General features: G+C 60.6%; 2 protein-coding genes across 3 annotated transcripts in view; both read right to left on the bottom strand.

The window, feature by feature from the left end:
- Positions 1-1,737: 1,737 nt before the first annotated feature.
- On the bottom strand, positions 1,738-4,436 carry CDKN1C (cyclin dependent kinase inhibitor 1C). 2 transcript variants are annotated; one of them, XM_009008688.5, is made up of 4 exons: positions 4,298-4,436; positions 3,196-4,112; positions 2,525-2,660; positions 1,738-2,434 (listed from the first exon to the last, which is right to left on the bottom strand). In XM_009008688.5, exons 2-3 carry the CDS (start codon positions 4,100-4,102, stop codon positions 2,530-2,532), a joined length of 1,038 nt encoding a protein of 345 aa, XP_009006936.4. In that variant the 5' UTR covers positions 4,103-4,112; positions 4,298-4,436; the 3' UTR covers positions 1,738-2,434; positions 2,525-2,529. The 2 variants fall into 2 exon arrangements, with proteins under 2 accessions (XP_009006936.4, XP_078197888.1); XM_078341762.1 differs by lacking the exon at positions 4,298-4,436 and having other exon boundaries at positions 3,196-4,236.
- A 97-nt stretch (positions 4,437-4,533) lies between these two features.
- Positions 4,534-21,908, bottom strand: part of LOC118145682 (uncharacterized) — an 18,855-nt gene continuing 1,480 nt past the window's right edge. Inside the window, exons 2-3 of the mRNA XM_035264400.3 lie at positions 5,643-7,278; positions 4,534-5,271 (exon numbers count right to left, since the gene is read on the bottom strand). Of these exons, the coding sequence (XP_035120291.3) occupies positions 4,534-5,271; positions 5,643-5,780 (876 nt within the window). The 5' untranslated portion in view covers positions 5,781-7,278. The remainder of the gene's footprint in view (positions 5,272-5,642; positions 7,279-21,908) is intronic.

The raw sequence follows: 21,908 nt of genomic DNA, 5'->3' as shown, positions 1-21,908 counted from the left end.
CAGCACGGGAAAGAACTCTACGCCTCTCTCAACCCAGATGGGGAAACTGAGGCCCCCAGAAGGAAAGGCCGGCTTGCCTGGGTCACAGTGTCCAGAGTCACACATGTGACTAGCAGCCCATGGAGGGTGGCTTGTGGGTCCCTGCAGCCAGCTCCTGCCCTGGGGAGAAACTCCTCCTGAGAAATGTCACTGGGCCTCACCTTCATGTCCTCACAAAGCCCTCACACTGATTTTGAGAAAGCTACCCTTGAGTGACACTAGGGTAGTAGTTACATGTCCCGTGCCCAGGGTCCAGGACTGTGAGAAGCCAAGCAAGGTAGACGCCCCTCGGCCCAGCCTACGGCAGGAGACCCGGCATTAGACGTGGCTGTGGATGCTGAGGGCTCACCCCAGCAGCTTGATCACCAAAAACAATTAACTCAGGTCACCTTGTACGCCCACCAAACTGCCTGCCAGGCACCCAGTCCAGCCCCCTCCCAGCCCAGGGCAGAAGACACTGCTACCCTCCTTTATCTCAGAAGGGAAAGGGCTTTGTCCTGCTCATACAGGTGAAAGCGGTGGTTTCTTCCTGAGAGGAGAGGTCTGAAGGCTGAAGTCAGGTCTGCGTGGCCTGGTCCCGTTATCAGCTGAAAGTCCCTGTTGCCGAGCGGAAACAGCAGGGCCTGCCACTCTCGGGGCCCGGGGGCATTTCCCAGAGTCTGGCCCCAGCTGGGCCTCAAGGCCAGCCCCATTGCCCTCCTCGCCCAGCCCTTCCAGGCAGCTCGGGGAGGCTCAGTTAATTCTATGTCTAAATACGTCTCCAGCATCTCGAGTCCGGCCCCTCTTTGTCCCTGACACAGAGGGGAGGGGGTTGGGGGGAGTCAGCAACTGTCACGTAGGGCTCCATAAGAGTCCACCAGTTCTCTTCCCCTGGGCCAAGGCACCAGCAAAAATACTGCTAGCCGTTCTGTTTTTGCTGTTTTACGTCACCCTTTCCATTGTAAGCCATAATTTTCAGAGGTTTATAGGTCAGCTATTAAAATAAAAAAGTCTCTTACTAAGAGAGGGCTTTGAAACTAGTGGGCTGCTGGGGCAGACAGTGTGGGTGCAGGGGGTGCACACAGCCTCCACTTCTTCCACCAAAGCCTGGGCATCAGAAGCCACCTATCCCCAAGCCCTCCTGGTTCCAGGGTGCCCCCCTTGTCCTCCCACTTCTCCCTCCCCTCAGAGGCTTCGAGGCCATCCCTCCTCCACTGCAGGTGTGAATAGACCTTGAACACTCTGGCTGTCTTGTGGCAAGACCTAGGGAGACCCTGGTGCGAGGCCTGAAGAAGTCTGGAGGGACGACGTGCATTGGCGGAGCCCTGCTCCCCACCCCACACCCCTGTGCATCCTCGAACTAGCAGGGGCCTGAGCCCATCATCGGGGGCAGAGGGGTTGCCCATGGTTTCCTTGAAACAAGCCTGGGTCTGGGCAGCAAGTCAGGGGCTGTGCTGCCTGCCTGCTGGGGCTACGTGAAGCCCACACTTGTCTTTCTGCAGCCCCGAAGGTGGAAGGTGATAAATGTGGGGTGCAGTGCCGGCCAGCTGCCCCTCCTGAGATAAGGTGACTGGAGCAGGCGGGAGTGGGCCAGGCCCAGCCGGGAGAGAGGCTTCCCCTTTTGGACTGGGGATGGCCACTTTGGCCTGCTCTCTCCTGCGTTCTAGCTCTCCAGCTTTGGGGGTGCAGGAGGCAGGCACAAGCACAAACAGACTGGAGTTGCAGCATCTTTCGGCCTCTTTATTTAGAACCCGGCGGACGAGGGGCCGGGGCAGTGGTACAGTCGGCTCAGGAACCATTTTAACAGATTTGTCTTCAAGTTTAAGATAAACACAGTAATAGTAAGAGAGAGCGAAAGCGCGAAGAGAATGCAAGCTAGGTGGGCGTGATGGCAGCTACAGCTTGTGAGTGACCCCTTTCCCCAGAGTCCGCTATGAGAATAAAGTTATACACTTGTCAATAACGGGACGATGTGGGAGGTGGAGGTGCCTTTGGCATAACCAATAACCGAGCTAGTGCGTGGCAGAGCGGTCCACGCCTGGACATAAATAGAAAATATAAGTTAGTATAACTTTAAAAACTTTTTGTACAAATATACATGGTTTTTTTTATTTTTTACTTTTTTTTTACTTTTTTCTTTTTTTTTGCACTGAGTTTCAGCAGAGATTAAACATTTTATATAAATGACTCTTAAAGCTTTACACCTTGGGACCAGTGTACCTTCTCGTGCAGAATACATTTAGATATAAAAAGACGTAATCAATACATTGCACAGTTTTCAGAATTTAAACACCGAACGCTGCTCTGCGGCAGCCGCCGCCGGTTGCTGCTACATGAACGGTCCCAGCCGAGGCCCCAGCGCCCTTCCAACGTCCGCTGCCCCGGCAGGTTCCCTCGGGGCTCTTTGGGCTCTAAACTGCGGAGCGGGGGAGAGAGGGGAGGTCAGCAAAGTCCGAGAGCACCCCGCAGGAAGGCCCCCCGCGCCCCCCAGGTGCGCCGTACTCACTTGGCTCACCGCAGCCTCTTGCGCGGGGTCTGCTCCACCGAGCCCACGCCGGGGGCGCCGCTGGGAGCGGGACACGGCGGGGGGACCTCTCCCGACGCCTTCTCAGGCGCAGATCTCTTGCGCTTGGCGAAGAAATCTGCGGGCGACAGCGCGCACGGCCGGTCAGGGCGGGGCCGGCCGAGAGACCCAAGAGGGGGCCGGGAGAGGGCTTGGGGCGCGGGCTGGCCGGGGTGGGGGCGCCGTCCCTGCCCGCGCCGAGGTCTGCGGCGGGTCAGCTTTGTTTACGTCGCCGCGCAATGTGCTGTGTAAGCATTTCCCCTTGTCCCGCGGCCAAGCCCCCCGGGGCCGCCGCTGCGCTTAACCCCCTCCGCGCCGCGATCACGACGCCCGGCGGCGCCCGGGGAGGGTCTCCTGTGGCCGGGGGTGAAGGCTGCGCTCCCGGGGGGTCGCCGCCGGGGCTCCTCCTCCCACCCCGCCCGCGCAAGCCGCTCGAGGGCACGACCACGGGGCAGGGAGGGGGGTGAGGGCGCAGCCGCGCCCTGAGCGCTGCGGGCCCTTTAATGCCACGGGAGGAGGCGGGAACCCAGCGAGGCCCCCCGAGGGCTGGGGAGACCGGCCGGCGGGACAAAGCGGGGCCGGGCCGGGCCGGGGCGGGGCCGTGCGGGGCTCACCGGAGATCAGAGGCCCGGACAGCTTCTTGATCGCCGCGCCGTTGGCGCTGGCAGCAGCGGTGCCGGCCGCTGGACGTCCCGAAATCCCCGAGTGCAGCTGGTCAGCGAGAGGCTCCTGGCCGCGCTGCCCCTGGTTCGCGCCCTGCTCGGCACTCTCTTGAGGAGCCGCGTCCGGGGCCGGGCCCGGGGCGGGGGCCGGAGCCAAGGCCGGGCCCGGAACCGGGACCGGAGCTGGGACCGGGGCCGGGGCCGGGGCTGGGGCCGCGACCGGAGCCGGGGCCGGAGCCAGAACCGGAGCCAGAACCGGAGCCGGGGCCACGACCGGGGCCAAGACCGGGGCCACGACCGGGGCCGCGACCGGACCTGCGATCAGACCCGGAGCCACGACTGGAGCCGGGACCGGAGCCGGGATCTGAGCCGGGATCAGACCCGGAGCCACGACCGGAGCCACGTCCGGAACCGCGACCGGGGCCGGAGCCAGGACTGGGGCTGGGGGCGGGGTGGACGCCGGGGCCGGGACCGGGACATTAGGCAGCTGCTCCGGCGCCTCCTCGAGGCCGTCGAGGGACTCAGCGTCCGGCTCGAGGGGCGGGCTGACAGCCACCGCGACCGCGACGGGCCGCGGCGCCAGCAGCAGGCGGCAGCGCCCCACCTGCACCGTCTCGCGGTAGAACGCGGGCACCGACTCGCTGTCCACTTCGGTCCACTGCAGGCGTCCGGGGCCCCGCAGCGGCATGTCCTGCTGGAAGTCGTAGTCCCAGCGATTCTGGTCCTCGGCGTTCAGCTCGGCCAGGCGGGCCTGCAGCTCGCGGCTCAGCTCCTCGTGGTCCACCGGGCCGAAGAGGCTGCGGCAGGCGCTGGTGCGCACAAGTACTGGGAAGGTCCCACGGGCGACAAGACGCTCCATCACGGATGTGCTGCGGAGGGACGCGTCGGACATGGCCCGGGACTGCGCGATCGCGGGCAGCGGGAGAGGAGAGGACAGCGAGAAGAGGGGGAAGAGGACAGGAGGAGAGGGCGGAGGCCGGGCGCGAGGGAGACCCCGCGCAGCCCGACGCCGCGTGTGCGGGGGACGCGGCGGAAGGGCGGGCGCGGCGGCTACCTGGCGGTCGGGTCGAACACTCTCCTGCGTGGAATTCGCTGGTCTGGTCGGGCCGGCAACCGCGCCCCCTCGATGCCTGCTGGCTCGCTCGCTGCTCGGGCCTGGCTGGCACCCCTCGAGCACAGCGCACTTGGCCTGTGGAACGCCCAGCCCGCCTGCGCCCGCTTTATACGCGCGGGCCCCACCCCCGTGCGCGCGGGCCCGGCCGCGATTAGCATAATGTAGTATTTTCAGTTTCAACAACACCGCGGCGATTGGCCCCCGCCCCGCCGCCCCGCCCCTTCGCGGCCCCGCCCCCGCGCGCCGCCCATTGGCCGCGAGCACACCCACCGAGGGCGAGGCGGGGCGCGCGGCCGGGGCGCGCGGCTGATTGGCGGCCGCGGGGTGAGCGCGCTGTAGCAGGGGAAGGGGGCGGTGAGCGGGGCGGGGGCGGGAGTTAAAGGGCGCTGCGGGCGGTAACGTGACACCGCGACGCCCCGCCCCCTCGCCCCATCCCCCCCGCTGCCCCCCCCCCCCCGGCTCCCGCCCCCCGCCGGCTCCTTTGTCTGCAGGCGGGGGCCTCGGTCCAGCGCGGCAGGGGCCGGCTCCCGGCGGGTCCGGTGTCCGGCCAGGCCCCGCGCGACCCCGGCCCGGTCCGGACCCCGGCGCCCAGCCCCGTCCCGTGCTCGCCCCTGGGCCTCCTGCGCCGGCTGACGGGACTTGGACCCGCCGCTGCCAGCTCGGCCCCGGCCTGCGCCGGACGGGGTCTTCGGCTGCCCCCGCGCGGCCTGCTGCGGCTGCTGGGTTGTGTCCCTTCGAAGGGTCCGCGCACCTGGAGCCCTCACACACCTGCCGGCCCGAAGGCCCTCGAGTCGGGAAGGGGGGACGGGGTCAGCTCCACTCTTTCCCGGAGGGACCATGTGTAGGACACTTGGAGAGGCGCCCAGCAGCCCCCTGGGGCTGGAGAGAGAAGCCGCCATCTGCGGAGGCCTACCCTGCCCAGTAGATGGAACACAGGCTTAGCCCAAACTGGGCTGCGCCCATCATGTCACTGTCGGGGGTCCCGGCCCCCCTCAGCCTTGGGCCAGGCCACCCCAGCCCCGGGATCGGCCTGTTCAGGCTGCTTGGAGGCTGCTGTACTGGGTAAAAGTGAAAGATCTGCCTGAGGTCATAGGGGAAGGGGCTGAGAAGGACCATGCCCCTCCCCCACCTGCAGCCCTTCCTGGTACAGACCTTGGTCGTGCAAGCGCGCGCGCACACACACACACAAACACACACACACACACACACACACACTGCTTCACCCCAGCCAGACCAGACCCAGAGAGACCATTCTTTCCCGCTGTCTCCGCTTTGCCTCACTTACCATGAGGCAGGGAGCCCCCTCCTTAAACTGGGAGCCACCCAGGTCGGGAGGGGGACTGTCAGACACCTGTTGGAGGGTCCAGCAGTCTGGGAGCTCTGAGCCCCTGTCTCCAGTGAACCTGTGAGCAGCCAGAGACATCTGGGAGGGAGGGACGGCAAGGTCCCCTGAACCCCCAGCAGCCTGCCTCTGAGTCCCAAGACACCCCAGCCCCTGTGAAATGCCGTGACAGCGTGCAGATGCCACTGGGGGAGCAGGGTGGGTCTTCTGGGTCTGGGGAAGTGAGATCTAAAGTGAGGGGAGAGCTGTCCCGGACAGGGCGTTGACCCAGGAGAGGGGCCAGGGCCCTTGATGAACCACATGCAGGGATTTATGTCGATTTCATATTCTTCTCTGTGCACTATTTTTCAAGTTTCCCACAACAAGCACAGATGTGACAATTTTTATCTTAGGAAAACAAAGAGAAGCTGAAGAAGGCTCCAGAGGCCCTGCGAACCCCTCAAGCAGGACTCATATCAACTGGTCTGGGAGCAGAAAGAGGCAGGGTCTAGTCACCCCTGCCCTGTGCCAGGGCCTCCCCAGAGACTAGGAGCAAAGGGCCAGAGTGGGTAGTGACCTAGTGGCCCTCAGACACCCACACTCCAAACATCCGGACCCATTGGCCCTAGTGACACCCCTCGGAGGGTGTAGCTGCCTCACCCTGTGTTATAGAAAAGCAGCAAAAGTAGCAGAGACGTCGTGGGCCCCGAGGCCGCACAGCTGGGAGAAAGCGGGCTCGGAAGCTCCGGCTGCCTGGCTTTCTGGTTTGCTCTCCACTTAGGTTCCCTACTTTTATTTTTCCACTTTACCAGCTTAATTACAGAGTCAAACTCGGGGCTGTGGGGACTCCTCCCGTCTTGGCCTCATTAGAAGTCGAGAGGTGACCTGCTCTAAGTCTGTCACTCTGAATTCAATCAAGGGTGGTACCCAGTAGCTTATTAAAACTGCACATCCCAGGAGTGGGGACTGCGCCCGCCAGCCCAAGCCAGGGACACACCTGGAGGAAGGCACCCCAGGAGCTGGGGGCTGGGAGTTCCAGGCTCTGCGAGGGGGCCCAGTCCTCCAACCCAAAGGGCCCGGAAGCAAACATCTGTCTGGGTGCAACAATCAAGCTCTATTTTTGTCATTTAAAATGTCTCCAAAGGGAAAAAAGAAACCAAAGGAACAATATTTGTACTCTGTGTTGCTGCAGAGAGCAGAACTGGGGAGGGGTGCTGGTCAAAAGGCGTGGGCTGTGCTGTGCTAGTGCCCCAGCTCCTGCAAATGGGGGGGCCTCTGTGGGGGGCTCGTGAGTTCCGGGCCCTCGTGTGTATGTTCACGTCCTGTCATTCTTGCCCCCAGCCGAGAGAGCAGCAGAGGAAAGGCAGGACATCCACTAGCCTTTGCACTCTCCTCAGAGCACACGGAAAGACATTTCCCAGCTCTCTCGCACACAAGTGGGCCTCGGACCCGCTTTGGCCGGGAAGGTTTTCAGGAACGCTGGCTGTTCACCACTTCCAGGCTGTCACGTCCCAGCCGCCCACGCAGTCCTTCTGCGCCCTCTGCTGGCCAGATGGAGGCTCCGGACCCCAGGAGAACCACCCTCTGCCCTCGGCATTGCCTGTGTGGGGCAGAAGGAATAAACTTTTACTGCATCTCAACCCACTAGAAATGTGGGGTTCTCTATCACAGTGGGGCGTCACATACCCTGACACGTAGGGAAGGCATGGGAAGATTTCAGTTGGCCTTTGAAAGATAAGGAAACCAAGGCTTGAGAAGATTAAAAGCTGCAGCCGGGCTCACACCTACACCCTCAGCACTTTGGGGACACCAAGGTGGGCGGCTTGCTTGATCCCAGGAGTTCCAGACAAGCCTGGGAAACAGAGAGAAACCCCATCTCTACAAAAGATTTAAAATTTAGCTAGGTGCGGTGGTGTGTGCCTGTGGTCCCAGCTACTCGGGAGGCTGAGGTGGGAGGATCGTCTGAGCCCAGGAGGTTGAGGCTGCAGCGAGCCGTGATCGTGCCACCACCCTCCAACCTGGACAACAGAGCAAGATACCCTCTCAAAACAACACAAAGAAACAAACAAGAAACACCGCACAAACAGTTAAGGATTCACCTGCAGCCGGAACACTGTGCCTTCCTGCTGGAAAGCTCCAGAAGCCAGGGCAGCCTGGGCCCCAGCCCTGGTGGAGCTTTGCACAGGAGTCGCTAAACCAGCTACTTCCCAGGGACCACCCATGGGCCAGTCCTTGCCACAACCGCATGGGCGGTCGGCCAGTGTTGTAGGCCCACTTCACAACTGAGGTGACACAGGCGAACGCACTGGCCCGTGGGCAGCAGGGCCGGGGTAGACCCAGGAAGCCCCCTTCTCGGCCACATGTGCTTTCTGGTGGATGACCTCCACTCCAGTGCCTCCGCGGCTGCCCGAGGCCTCCCTCTCCCAAGCATGGTCGTGGCAGCTGTACAGCTGCCTCGATGGTATGTTCACAGCCCCATCAGGAATGTGTGCCACAGGTGGCTTCACAGAGATACGGGCGCCTGTCAGGCCAGGCCCACTCCCTACCCCAGAGCCCCAGGGAACCCAGATTCTGGGACACAGGACATCCGGCCAGAGGGTCAACCGCCCCTATCAGGGAGTAACCAAGGACAGGCCGGGAGCTTTTTTCTCCTCTCTGACTCTTGGTGAAAAATGCCTCAGGTCTGTTCCCTGGGTTCTGAAGCCCTGAGCTATCTGCCTTTCAAACAAACGAAGTCCTCAAAGAATGTTCCATTCAGCATGGGCCCACATCATCCATCGGTCACAAAGCACTGAAGAATGCAGGCACAGGCTCAAGGTGGGAGGGGAGGGGAGGACCGGACACCACCTGCATCCATCTGTGCCGCTCCAGGGCCCGTTAGAGATCCGGGTGCCCAGAGCCCACCCTCAGCAGCACTGCCCTTCCGCAGCACCCCAAGGACCCTGCCGGAGGTGCCTGTGTCCTTCCTGGCTGCCTCCCAGCTGCTCTCCAGGTGGTGCGCTTTGGAGGGTACTGGAGGGAAATGTTTAGCGACGGTAATACTGGCTGGCTTCATCCTGTGCCTGCTCAGGGCCCTGCCCTAACCCAAGGCTGGGCTCACTGCCTCATTTAATCCTTCCAAGACCCCTGAGAGGAGGTGTGTTCACGCCCATTTTGCAAGGGAGGGGACTCAGGCTCCCGGAGTTGAAGCCACCTGCCTGAGACCACTGAGACTTGGGGCTGCCTCTGCCTTTCACCCAGCCCAAGCCCCTCCATAGGACCTCTAGCAGGGGACAGGAAAGCGGAGCACACAGAAGTCAACTGCCCTGGGAATCTCCCCTGGACATCCCCCACCCAAGCCCTTGAGCCAGGCCTGGGCATCTATGCAGGGCACAACCCTGGCCAGGGATGGCTGACCCTGGAAGGACCACCCCTTAGACCTCAATCGCCATCACCCAGCAGCAGGTTCTCAGACAGCCCTGGACTGGCCTGAGAGACTCCTGCCCCCTGAGCCTCCACCTTCCCGTCCGTAAGATGGGGTGGGGAGTCATCCAGCGCAGAGGCCCCAGGGGCATGGGGAGTGACAGATTAACCCAAGGACCCCCCCTCCAGCAACAGGCAGCTCGTTATACACTTGGCGGGGGCCATGCTGGGCCAGGAGAGCTGCTCCCGCACCAGTTCCTGTGCACAAGGCTCGCCCCACCCCCCAGGACGGGCTGTTCTTGGGGCGGCTGCCAGGCACGTCCTCTGCAGGTGCCGGCCCCCCTCTGGTGACGCGGCCACATGCCGCACAAGCTCTCATTACAGGGACTGCCTTGTGCTGAGGGTTCAGGCTGGGGGTCCTCACTCCCCAGGAACCAATGGGTGGAGCTGGGCAGGCCCTGAGGGGAGGCCCAGTGGGAATAGGGAACAGTCACCCCTGCTCCAGAACGGCCCAGGGCTGCTACCCTCAGGGTCTGGAAGAGAGGGACCCTGGATCCCAGCCTGCCTGAGACTGCTGGTTTCAGCACTGAATGTCCCAGGAAACCCAGGGTCACTGGTAATCCTGGGCTCCACACGGCCCCTTTCTGGGCTAGGAAGGGGAATCCGAGCTAGAAGGCAGGTACAGGGGAGGGTCTCAAGGACATGCAGGGACCTATGGCAGACAGCCCTGCAGCCAGCTCTCAGCCCACCAGGCCTTTCTTCCTCTTCCTGCCAAGCCACAGGACACACACTCAGAGGTCCCAGGCCCAGGCTCACTTTATCAGGGAAACAGCAGGAAAAGCACGTCTGTGTGAGCAGGTCTCCCTTCCCACCAAGCCCCTGACTTCCTGCTGGAGCCGGGGGACCCCTGTGACCAGCATCTCCTGCCCACGGAGGGGGACACTAGGTCCCCCAGGCCTCTCCAGGCCACTCCCTCCCATCCTGCTTTCCACACTCAAGCCATGGTGTTCCCAGAAGCTCAGGGCCCAGGGAGCAGGAATGCCTCCAGAGAGGGGGCATGAGGGCCTCCAGATGCACGCCACTACTCCCTCCTCCACTGCAGGAGCAGGGGCCTGAACTTACCGAGGAAGCCCCACCCCTTCTGGGCCCTCGGGGGTGAAGGGGTTTCCCAGGCCTTGAGAGAGACTTTAGACCTCAGTTAAGTGCGTGCTACATGGCATGACCTCTTTGAATCCTGTTACCTTCCTATGTCGGAAACTGAGGCCAGAGAGGTGGAGTGACCAGCCCAGGGTCCCCCAGCGAGTCAGAGACAATGAAGCCATCTCCTGCCGTGGGCTGGGGTCCCGCCCCACTGACCTCCAGTGTGAGGGAAGGAGGGGAGCCTCCATCACTCTTTCCCTCTTTCCTTCCTTCCTTCCTCCCTCCCATTTTCCACCTCCTCCTGACCGAGTTTTGGAGCCAGGGCAGTCGGCCAGACCCAGCGCAAAGGCCAGGAGGTGACGGCAGGCGTGCCCTGGCCGCGTCCCAGGTGGCTGCGCCCCACAGGGGAGGGCTGCTCAGAGTAGATGCTCTGCAGAGAGGATGCCCGTGCCCCCTTCGCCAGCCGCAGGGGCAGCCAGAGGCCAAGCAGCCCCTTGCCCGAGGGAGCCTGGCCGCCTGAGGGCTGAAGCTGGGTGCCTGCTGCCCCCTGGTGTCCCGAAACGGCACAGCCACGGGGACCCCCACCCGTCTCATTCAAGTCTCACACCTGGAGGTGATGGGGCCAGGCCCTTCCTCTCTGACTTTAGCCCCTCAAGTCTAAGGTGGGGGTTCTGCCGAGTGTGGCCATCTGGGCTGCAGCGGGCAGGAGCACATTTAATCACAAAACCCCAACACTCCTCAGATCTGGGGCTGGGGCAGTGTCACTCGCACCTCCGTGGGAAACAGCACGTGGGCCTTGCCCATCTCAGGGGGTGGGGGAGGGGAGACAAGGATCCAGCTCTGCAGCGAGGTGGGCACCCGCCCTGCCGCCCCTCCCCCGTTTCCTCTCCGCTCACTGCCCCTCCTCCCCTCCTTCCTCCTTCCTTCCCTCCTTATCCCCAGCTCCTCCTCTTCCTCTTCCTGCCCTGTCCCCCCGCAGGCCCAGGCCCGGCCGGCAGCCCAGCGCCCTCTGCCTTCGTTCCCGCCATTGGAGCTGCTGCCTGGAGCCCCTAGGTGCAGCCAGCCCCGAGGCAGCAGCCTCTCTGTGGGGCCTGCACCTGCCCACCGTGTGGTCACTGCCTGGATGCTTGTGGACACACACACCCTTCAGTCCTATGCACAACTGTGCCCTGGCTGCTTCAGAACAAGGAATCATAGTCCTGCTCCTGGCTGGGAGCTGGGGACCGGCAATCAGGCAGCTGGAGAAGTGGTCAGGGAGGGCGCGGCCCAAAGGCCCGGCTCAGAGAGTGAGCAGGGAACGGGCCAGGGGACGGGGTGGCTGGAGTGGGCCGCAGGGCTTGGGATGCAGCTCAGGAGCTGGCTTCACCCTGGAGGCAGCCAGATTTGCTCCTCAGCACCTGGCCCAGCAAAGTGACAGGCACTGCCTGGCCAGCAGCAAACACAGAGGCTGTGGAGTCGGGCAGAGCATCTGCCTCTTACAGGCTGTGTGTCCTTGGGCAAGTTGCTTAACCTCTCTGTACTTCTTCTTGCTCATCTGTAAGGCTTCTGATGAGGCACAGCAGCCCTCTTCTTGAGGACACCACTACCCTCACCATCATCAGCCTCTCCTTCCAACCTAGAGGGGCAGGGGCAGGTCACAGACCTGCCACTGGCGCCCCTCCAGCAATGTTGCAACAAAAACTGGACATTCACTCTATACCCAGGGACATGGGCTGGTGGGGAACAAAGGCACCTATGCCCCCGTCACATAGTTCTCAGACAAGCAGGATGAAATGGGGTGTGTGTGTGTGTGTGTGTGTGTGTGTGTTTTGAGATGGAGTCTCACCCTGTTGCCCAGGCTGGAGTGCAGTGGTAGAATCTCAGCTCACTGCAACCTCCACCTCCCAGGTTCAAATGATTCTCCTGCCTCAGTCTCCCAAGTAGTTGGGATTACAGTCATCTGCCACCACGTCCAGCTAATTTTTGTATTTTTAGTAGAGACGGGATTTTTACCGTGTTGGCCAGGCTGGTCTTGAACTCTGGACCTCATGGTCCCCCCACCTTGGCCTCCCAAAGTGCTGGGATTACAGGCATGAGCCACTGTGTGCAAGCTAGGATGAAATGTCATCTATATGACAAACAGCTTGGGCAGTGAACCCCACCTTTGACAGAGTTCAGGACAGTCCATGGGATACAGGTCACTGTGACTCTGATGTGCCAGTCTTCATGCCAGCCCTCAGTGAGCACTGAGACACACATGCCCAGCACCCAGCAGTGGCCCCATCCCCAGCTGCTGGTCAGTACCACCTGCCACTGCAGCTGGTACCTCTCTGCCAGGCAGCCTCATGCCATGCACTTTATGTGCAAATGATCTTGTCTGATCCTCACAAGCATCCTGTGAGGCAGGGATTAACACTGTCCCCATTTCACAGATGGAGAAACTGAGGCTTGAGAGTTAAAGGCCCATGCAAGGCCTGGTAAATAGTGAAGATGCCAGCCTGGTGGGGCTGACTGCAGAGTGCATGTGTAAGTGCTGGGCTCTGTCACAGCACTGGCCCCTGGCACATATGCTGCCAGGATTTTAAGATTGGGGCCCCCTTGCTGAGCCCTATTTACAATTGCCCCCTTTCCTGGGTTACTCCAGGTTTTAATTTGTAGCAATTAGTGAATTGAGCTCATGTGGGGTCTTGTTTGTATTTGCTTTTCAGTTTTTTCCGTTTGGGGCATGTGGGGTTTTATTGAGAGAGTCTCACTCTGTCACCCAGGCTGGAGTGCAGTGGTGCAATCTTGGCTCACTGCAACCTCTGCCTCCCAGATTCACAATTCTCATGCCTCAGCCTCCCAAGTAGCTGGGATTACAGGCACCTACCACCATACCAGCTAAATTTTTGTATTTTTAGTAGAGATGAAGTTTTGCCATGTTGGCTAGGCTGGTCTTGAACTCCTGGCTTCAAGTGATCTGCCTGCCTCAGCCTCCCAAAATGCTGGGCTTACAAGCATGAGTCACCTCGCTGGGCCCTGTATTTGATCAGCCGTGGCAGCCTGGCAGATGTTGCTAAGGGTGTCTGGGCACCTGGGCCTGGGCCTAGTGGCCTGAGCAGCACCTCCTTCTCAAATGTCAAATTGAGACCTGGACTAGGGGTGTCTGATTTGTGGCCTCACCTGTCTGCCTGTCCATTCAGCAACATCTCCCTGGGACCTCAGGGACAACTATGCCTTCAGGGGCTTCAGGGTGGGCAGGCAGCAACAGAAATAAGTATACAAAGCAGGGCAGTGCCCAGGCTGCATGATGAGGGAGGTGACAGGGGGTTTTCAGGGCAATGACTTGTGCCAAGATCCAAGGGTGGAAGGGAAGGGATGTACAGGCAAGGGAACCATTCCAGGCATGGGACAAAGGCACAGACCCATCCAAAGATGAGTGCAGGGCAGGCAGTGCTTGGAGGTGGAGCGCTCTCTCTCTCTCTGTCTCTCTCTGTCTCTCTCTCTCTCTCTCTCCCCCGCTCTCTCTCTATGTCTCTCTCTCTCTCTCTCCCTCTCCCCCCCTCTGTCTGTCTCTCTCTCTCTCTCTCTCTCTGTCTCTGTCTCTGTCTCTGTCTCTCTCTCCCTCTGTCTTTCTCTCTCTCTCTCTCTCTCTCTCTCTCTCTCTCTCTCTCTCTCTCTCTCTCTCTCTGTCTCTCTCATGCTTCTTTGGTTTGCAAAATGTGGTAAGATCCAGCAGGGGTTGAGGTCCCAGGGCCCCAGAGCTGGCCACCCCCCAAACAGAGCGATGTCACCAGAGGTCTAGGGGTGGGAACAACTACAGTTTTGGAAACTCACCCAGCCAGGTCCAGGGTGCCCAGAACAGAGAAAGGAGGCTGCTACATCTCACTGAGATGCCAGTATGGCTGCCTCCAATGGAAACCAAATAGCCAGGCTCCCTGAAGCTGCCAGCAAGTCTTGGGGTGGGGCGGACAGGTGATAGCTGAGGGGAGTCCAAGGGTCAGAAGTAATTGTATGGGTTTCGTAACTTCTCTTGCTCCTTGGAAATCCGTCTTGCATCTTTCTGGAATCCCTACTGAATTCTGAAGGTTCTAAAAGACCCAGAGGCTGGGTGCTGTGGCTCATGCCTGTAATTCCAGTGGGAGGATCGCTTGAGGCCAGGAGTTCAAGACTAGCCCAGGCAACATGGCAAGACCCTGTCTCTACAAAAAAAAATGTTTTTAATTAGCTGGGTGCGGTGGTCTTCATCTGCAGCCCCAGCTACTAGGGAGGCTGAGGCAGGAGTATCCCTTGAACCCAGGAGTTCGAGGTGGCAGTGAGCTATGATCAGACCACTGCACTGCAGCCTGGATGACAGCAAAAGCTTGCCTTATACAAAATAAAATAAAGAGACCCTGGATGTGGGTTGGATGGTGAGAGCCTGGGGCTCTCCTTAGTTTCTGAGGGACAAGGGACTGGGACCAAAGGAGGCTGCAGTTGGGGGAGACATGTGTACCTAAGAGATGGGCAGCAGCTAAGCTCCAGGCCTTCAGGTAGGGGCCTGCTGGGGGACAGAGGCCCTGGTGGCCCTGCCGCCCACCCTGCCTCAGTTTCCCAGTTCTGGCTGGTGAGAGGCAGCTCTCTCAGGACCTTGCTTTCTTGTGAACTTCTAAGGCACATCTCTTCCTGATTCCAGGCTGCCCTTCACACGCGTGCACACACCCACATGCACACCTGCACACGCGTGCACACACCCACATGCACACCTGCACACGCGTGCACACACAACCCACCAGGGCCCTTGCCAGGCTGGGGCCTCCAGCTGCTGGCTCCTCCCCTGCCTCCCTGGATGGACATCCGTCATTTGCTGCTGGCTCCTCCCCTGGCCCCCTGGATGACATCTGTCCTTTGCTGCTGGCTCCTCCCCTGCCTCCCTGGATGACATCCGTCCTTTGCTGCTGGCTCCTCCCCTGCCCCCTGGATGGACATCTGTCCTTTGCTGTTGGCTCCTCCCCTGGCCCCCTGGATGACATCCGTCCTGTGCTGCTGGCTCCTCCCCTGGCCCCCTGGATGACATCTGTCCTTTGCTGCTGGCTCCTCCCCTGCCCCCTGGATGACATCTGTCCTTCGCAGCACTGTTCTTCCATCTTCCTGAGTCCAAAGCCGGGCAAGGTGTCCCTCAAGGGGGTCTGGAGGTTGGGCCCGCAGCCCCGCAGTTCCTGGTGCCTGTGCTGCCGCCTGGCTGCTCCCCAGCCTCCACCATTGTCCCTTCCGACCTCTAGGCCAAGGACTGGGGAGAGTCCCTGTGGCCTCCAGGGTCCCATGAGGGGAGGGTGACTCAGTTTGTCCAGACCTGTCCCAATTTTAGCATGGGAAGTCCCACATCCCAAAACTCGTCAGGCCCTAGCAAACCAGGGCTCCCCCAAGCAATGAGTGAGCCTCCTAGAGCAGGGTGTCAGCCCCTCCACCCGTCCCCTCTGCTCCCTTGGCCTGTGGTATGAGAGCCCAGGGACGGAAGGGTGCTCGCCCATCCAGGACCCCAGGCCTCTCCCCAAAGCCCGTAGTGGGTGGCCACCCTCCCTCCATTTGGACACTGGTGCTGGGACTGGCCCTTGGCCCTAAGCCCATCTGGGGTCCCTGGATTACTAGTGGCTAATGGAGAAGCCCCTGTTGGCAGGCAGAGCCTACTCCAGGGACAAGCTGCCCTGGGCCGAGGGCCACGATTCAATTCCACAAACCTCTCGTGGGAGACATCAGAGTGCAATGCCCAGCCCTGTCCCTCCTCCTGAAAGTCTCTGCCCAAACTCCAGTCCCAGAAGCACATTCACCGAGTCCAGTTCTAGAAGGTTCCTCAGCACCTGTCAGCCCAATTCCTCACATGGCACCTGCAGAGCCTGGGCCTAGAAGGTGAGAGGCCGAGTGGGCACCACCAGGCCTCCCCAGGACTACCTGACAAGCCTTTGAGCTTCAGGCTGACCCCTGGGACCCAAGGATATCAGGTCGAGGGGTGAGGGATCTTTGAATCCAGCCTCCCAGACTCTTAACCTGACACCTCCCAGATGAAGCTGAGGCCAGGTGCCCGATGCCCACAGCAGGCTGGAAGCCCCTCATAGGCCTGTGACTCCCAGGACAACATACAAAGCCTGGGGTGCTAGGATGGAGCCCCACAGGGTGTCAGACATAGATCCCACCGTTCAGGCCCCCCCACCGACTGAGGCCCGCAACCTCGCCTCACCTGGCTGAGAAGGTGCAAGGCAGGACTCACATCCAGTCCCGCCTCAGCTCCAGTTCTGCCCCAGGCAAGATCTTGTTGGCTTTGGTGAGACAGGTCCCCGGAGAATCATAGGGGTAAGAGCAGAAGGCCTCAGGGAGCACACATTCCCTGCACCCATGGAGGGTGACGAAGACCAGACTCCTTCCTGCTCCCTCCAGATGACCCCTCTGTCCTCTGTAGTATCGCTTTTTTACATCTTAACGTCATGAACACAGGTTTGCTCTCTTCGTCCCACTTCCCCTCCAGCCACAGTCTCGTTTCTCGACCCCCTTCAGAAGGGTGTCCATCCCCTGCGGTTGCCCATTCCTCTTGCTTGAATCTCGAGGTCAGCTCCCAAGCCTATGACACTCCTGCCAAAGCCACCAGGGACTCCGGTGCTCGGCCCACAGACGCTCCCAGGCCTCCGCTCCCTGACCCACCTCTCCCTCCAGGCTCGACTCTTTTTGTTTCCCTCCCTTTCCCTGGTCAGATGCCTGGCAGCTCCTCCTCATGCTGGGGTCTGGCCTTGGCCTCTGGCCCCTCTCCTCTTTAGCCCCATGCACTCCTGGTCACCTCATCCAGGGTCAGAGCTCTAAATAGGACCTCAATGTGAACCACACCCTCCCGTTCAGCTCAGCTGCAAACTGCACCCTCTGCCCGCTCTGCTGGCTCACAGGCCCCTCCCCTGGACGGACCTACAGGGTTCCCTCCCCGGGTGTTGCCCTCAACCACTCCTTCCCAGCAGCCTTGCCCTGGCGGCCCCTCAATCGACCCTCTCAGCCCAGGCCCCAACCAGCAGGAAGTCAGTCAGCCCCTCCTTCCAGGGAGGTACAAACTCTGCCCCTCGAAGCCCCCCAGGCCCCACCCAAGCCCACACCACCTCCCATCTGGACCACAGCAGAGACCTCCTGCACTGCCCCTCCCTCCATCCCCCATCAGCATGTCTCCCAGAGGTTCCCTGGGGAACAGAAGGGACTGAGAACCCTGCAGCAGTGTCCACGCACACACAGGAAGGACTCCAGCGCCCATAAGGTGCGTCATTTCCTTACTGCTTCCCTAAAACCTGCACGCTCGAGGTAAAATGGCAGCTGCCAAAGGCCATCAGCTTTGTTGGCTGATGTCCCAAACAGCTGGCACAGGACACCCACACAGTAGGTGTTTTGTATATGTTTGCTGGGTTAAGATAGACACAAAGCCATTTCAGATGTCCAGGCAGTGGTATAGGACGGTCAGCTCTGACGCTGGCCTCCTCTCATTCGGGACTTTCAGGGCTCCCAGCCTCCAGGGTGCGGCCGTCAGAGCAACACTTCTTGGTGCGGATCTGGCTGTGTCCCTGCCCAGTCCTCCCAGGGCCACCTTTCTCTCTAGACTCACTTTCTGCCCCGTCGCCCAACTATACACCCTTGGCCCAGCCCCTTCCAGGGGCTCAGCTTCCCTAGCCCTCCAAACCTCGGCTTACCTCTATGCTGTCATCCATGCTATTCTCTCAGCCAGGATGCCCTTCCCATACCCGCCAACCTGTGCCCACCTTTAAGACTGGCTGGGGCATCACCTCCTGCTGTGGGCTCGGGGGAGAGGCCAGGGGTCCTGGATGGGTGGCACCTGCAGAGCCAGGGCCTAGCAGGTGAGGGGCCGAGTGGGCTTGCTGACAAGCCCAGCCCCTTTGGGCTGGGGGCTGACCCCTGGGGCCCAAAAATACCAGGGTGAGGGACCTTTGAACCCAGCCTCCCAGACTCTTAACCTGACACCTCCCAGATGAAGCTGAGACCAGGTACCGGGTGCCCACAGCAGGCTGGAAGTCCCCATAAGGCTGTGACTCCCAGGCTGACATACAGCTGTCCTCCAGTCAGCCTGGATCCTCTCACCCAGCAGAACCGTCGCCATGCTTCTCCGAAGCCATGAATGTTCTGGGGCTTGGATGCTCCAGCCTCTTAGCCCCAAAGCCAAAGCGGCTTCCTCTTGAGGAGGAAGTCCAGGGGGTCCAGGGCTCCTCTCCTCACCCAGCCCAAAGGGCAATCTTCTCACGTTCCCTCAGAACCAGGAAGTTCCCCCACCCACACTGAGCCCGTTCATGACAAAAAAAAAAAAAAAGATCTCTCTGATTTCCTCTGCTCAACCAGTTCCCTGGCCACCTGAGGCCCGGCTTCACCTGGAGGAAGACAGTGGTAAGTTCGCAGCCTTCCTGCCACTCCCCCAGAGCCAGAGGACCTTCAGCCTCCCCTGCCCACGTCTGGGCAGTTAGGTAACTCAGCCCCTCTCCTCCTGCCACTTCACCCTCCAAGCCCTGCCCAGAGAACTGAGGAGGCCTCTAAGGGACTGTCCCTTTCTTGGGGACACTCCCTCACACCTGCCCCATGGAGTAAGCGTCCATGTGAATGCCCATCTTCTCCCAGGAGGCCAAAATCTAAGACACCCTGAGACTCCTGTCACCTGCCCCGGTCCCAGCTTCCACAGCTGGTCCTTCTGTGCAGTCCTTCCAGGAAACTCTGGCTGACCTGAGTTCTCAGCTTTGGACTCTGGGCTCTCAGCTCGACTAAACCCTCCCTAGGTCCCCAGGGAGGCCAGTGGTGACTACTCTTAAACTGAGCTTGTAAAGGATCTGGGGACACCCACCCCAGACACAAACACATCCTCTCATTTGAACTGTTTGGGCTGGAATCGTCTTGGGCATGCACTGCTCCTGTACATTTGCTAAAATACGAGCTGACAGAAGGCAAATTCACTGGACAAAAGGTATTTGGTCCGCAAATTTATTGATGTCTATGCATGGGAGTCTTCAGAATGAAGACCCAAAGACAAGGGGGAAGTTGCCATTTTTATGTTTAGGCTCAATAAAGTATGAAGAATCATGAAGGAACAAAAATGAACAAAAGGGCTTGTGCTAACCTGAAACCTAACCCTAACCCTAAGGCAATAAGCCTACTGCCCTATTGCCACTGCCCTAACCCCACTGCCCTAATGCCACTGCGCTAACCCCACTGCACTAACCCCACTGCACTAACCCCACTGCCCTAACCCCACTGCCCTAACCCTACTGCACTAACCCCACTGCCCTAACCCTACTGCACTAACCCCACTGCCCTAACCCCACTGCCCTAACCCCACTGCACTAACCCCACTGCACTAACCCCACTGCCCTAACCCCACTGCCCTAACCCCACAGCACTAACCCCACTGCCCTAACCCCACTGCCCTAACCCCACTGCACTAACCCCACTGCCCTAACCCCACTGCCCTAACCCCACTGCCCTAACCCCACTGCCCTAACCCCACAGCCCTAACCCCACTGCCCTAACCCCACTGCCCTAACCCCACTGCCCTAACCCCACAGCACTAACCCTACTGCACTAACCCCACTGCCCTAACCCCACTGCCCTAACCCCACTGCCCTAACCCCACTGCCCTAACCCCACTGCCCTAACCCTACTGCCCTAACCCCACTGCCCTAACCCCACTGCCCTAACCCCACTGCACTAACCCCACTGCCCTAACCCCACAGCCCTAACCCTACTGCACTAACCCCACTGCACTAACCCCACTGCCCTAACCCCACTGCCCTAACCCCACTGCACTAACCCCACTGCCCTAACCCTACTGCACTAACCCCACTGCACTAACCCCACTGCCCTAACCCCACTGCCCTAACCCTACTGCCCTAACCCCACTGCACTAACCCCACTGCCCTAACCCCACTGCCCTAACCCCACTGTGCTAACCCTACTGCACTAACCCCACTGCCCTAACCCCACTGCCCTAACCCCACTGCACTAACCCCACTGCCCTAACCCTACTGCACTAACCCTACTGCCCTAACCCCACTGCGCTAACCCCACTGCCCTAACCCCACTGCACTAACCCCACTGCGCTAACCCCACTGCCCTAACCCCACTGCCCTAACCCCACTGCACTAACCCCACTGTGCTAACCCCACTGTGCTAACCCCACTGCCCTAACCCCACTGCACTAACCCCACTGCACTATCCCTACTGCCCTAACCCCACTGCACTAACCCCACTGCACTAACCCCACTGCACTAACCCCACTGCCCTAACCCTACTGCACTAACCCCACTGCACTAACCCCACTGCCCTAACCCCACTGCCCTAACCCTACTGCACTAACCCCACTGCACTAACCCCACTGCCCTAACCCCACTGCCCTAACCCCACCGCACTAACCCTACTGGGCTGTGAGCCAAAATGCAGCAGGGCCGTCGCTCTAGATTTCGTGAACTTTCTTGAGAAGCATTCCTTCCTCGTGGGCATGGGCAGGACCCTCCTGGAATGGAGTCTCATGCCCTATGGTCCAATAAGGCAGGTCAGATCATTTATTTAAGGCCAGTTTTTAAACAGAGAGGTGGAGGGAAAGTTAGAGAGATATTTAGGTTTGATGTCTGGCTGTGGGAACAGAGTTGGGGTTCAGATTTCTATGGCCTGCCTTGGGGAAAAGGGATTCTAGTTTCTATGGCCAGCTTTGGGGAAGAATGGCGCTGAGAGACAGCAGAGCAGAAGGTCAGAGGAAAACTCTTGCTTCCGAAGCTGCTTCTGAGGCTTCGTGTTGGGGCATTTTCTGAGACCCAACACAGCTGAGCTGCTGAACCGAGAGCTGCCGAACCCTCTCCCACGACGACTTCAAATGAACCAGCCAGCCGGCCTTGGGCTACCTGGCTCTGCCCCTATCCACCAGGACTTTGGACGGCTCTCCCTCGCCTCTGCGATGTCCGCCCCACCCTGTCTCAGGACCCTCCACCCACTGCAGTTTTCTGCTCTGTTGAGCTACACTTGACACAAGGCAGGGAGACACTGGCTTTGACATTTGGGCCTGTGCCCGCCCTTGCCTGGGCAGGTGGCTGGGGCAGGCGTCCTGAGTGAGCGCCTCCTTACTTAGTGACAGAGGCGGGAGAATGGTGCCCAGGTCAGGGCAGGGCCCTAGCCAAGTGTGCTCAGCGCGGCTTGTGTGCGCACAGAATCAAGAATGGAGATTTGGGAATGTCCACCCAGATTCCAGCGGCTCCAGCGGCGGGAGCAGCATGAGGCCAGTTTACCTGTGTGCCTGCCTCTCTGGTGGCCCCTGCAAGGGTTGGGGAAGGGGCAGGCAGGGTGCAATGGGGAAAGCGGGCTCTCAGCTGCGGCCAGCAGCCTCCAGGTCTGGGGGGTGAAGTGAGGAGGGGCCCAGAGCTGTTCCCACAACTGCGCCTGCCTCCAGCCCCACACTGCCTCTCCTGGGGTCCGCAGTGGGCCCCTGTGCTACCTGAGGGTCAGTGTCCGCCTCCAGAGGGCACCGGGCCGGATCCACGCTGCAGAGGGCTGGGGCGGGCGAAGCCAGGCATGGGGCGGGCCCACGGGTGGGCGGGGAAGGAGCGGGCCCTGGGGGGGGGGGCGAGGCGGGCTCGGCCAATGAGAGCGCAGAGGCAGCGGCGAGGGCGCTCCGGGAACGCGCAGTGGCAAACGGTGAGTGCGGGAACTCGGCCCCAGAGGGGCGGTGCCTGTCCCAGGTCA

The sequence above is a fragment of the Callithrix jacchus genome, chromosome 10 (genome assembly GCF_049354715.1).
Source record: "Callithrix jacchus isolate 240 chromosome 10, calJac240_pri, whole genome shotgun sequence".
NCBI lineage: Eukaryota > Metazoa > Chordata > Mammalia > Primates > Cebidae > Callithrix > Callithrix jacchus.
This window is presented reverse-complemented; position numbering and strand designations above follow the sequence as displayed.

Bases quoted from the DNA above. Each gene is read 5' to 3' on its own strand.
- CDKN1C (XM_078341762.1), bottom strand. From the start codon at position 4,135: ATGTCCGACGCGTCCCTCCGCAGCACATCCGTGATGGAGCGTCTTGTC. The intron at 2,661-3,195 runs GTGAGCCCCGCA...TGTCGCCCGCAG, and splicing joins GTCCGGGCCTCTGATCTCCG to ATTTCTTCGCCAAGCGCAAG.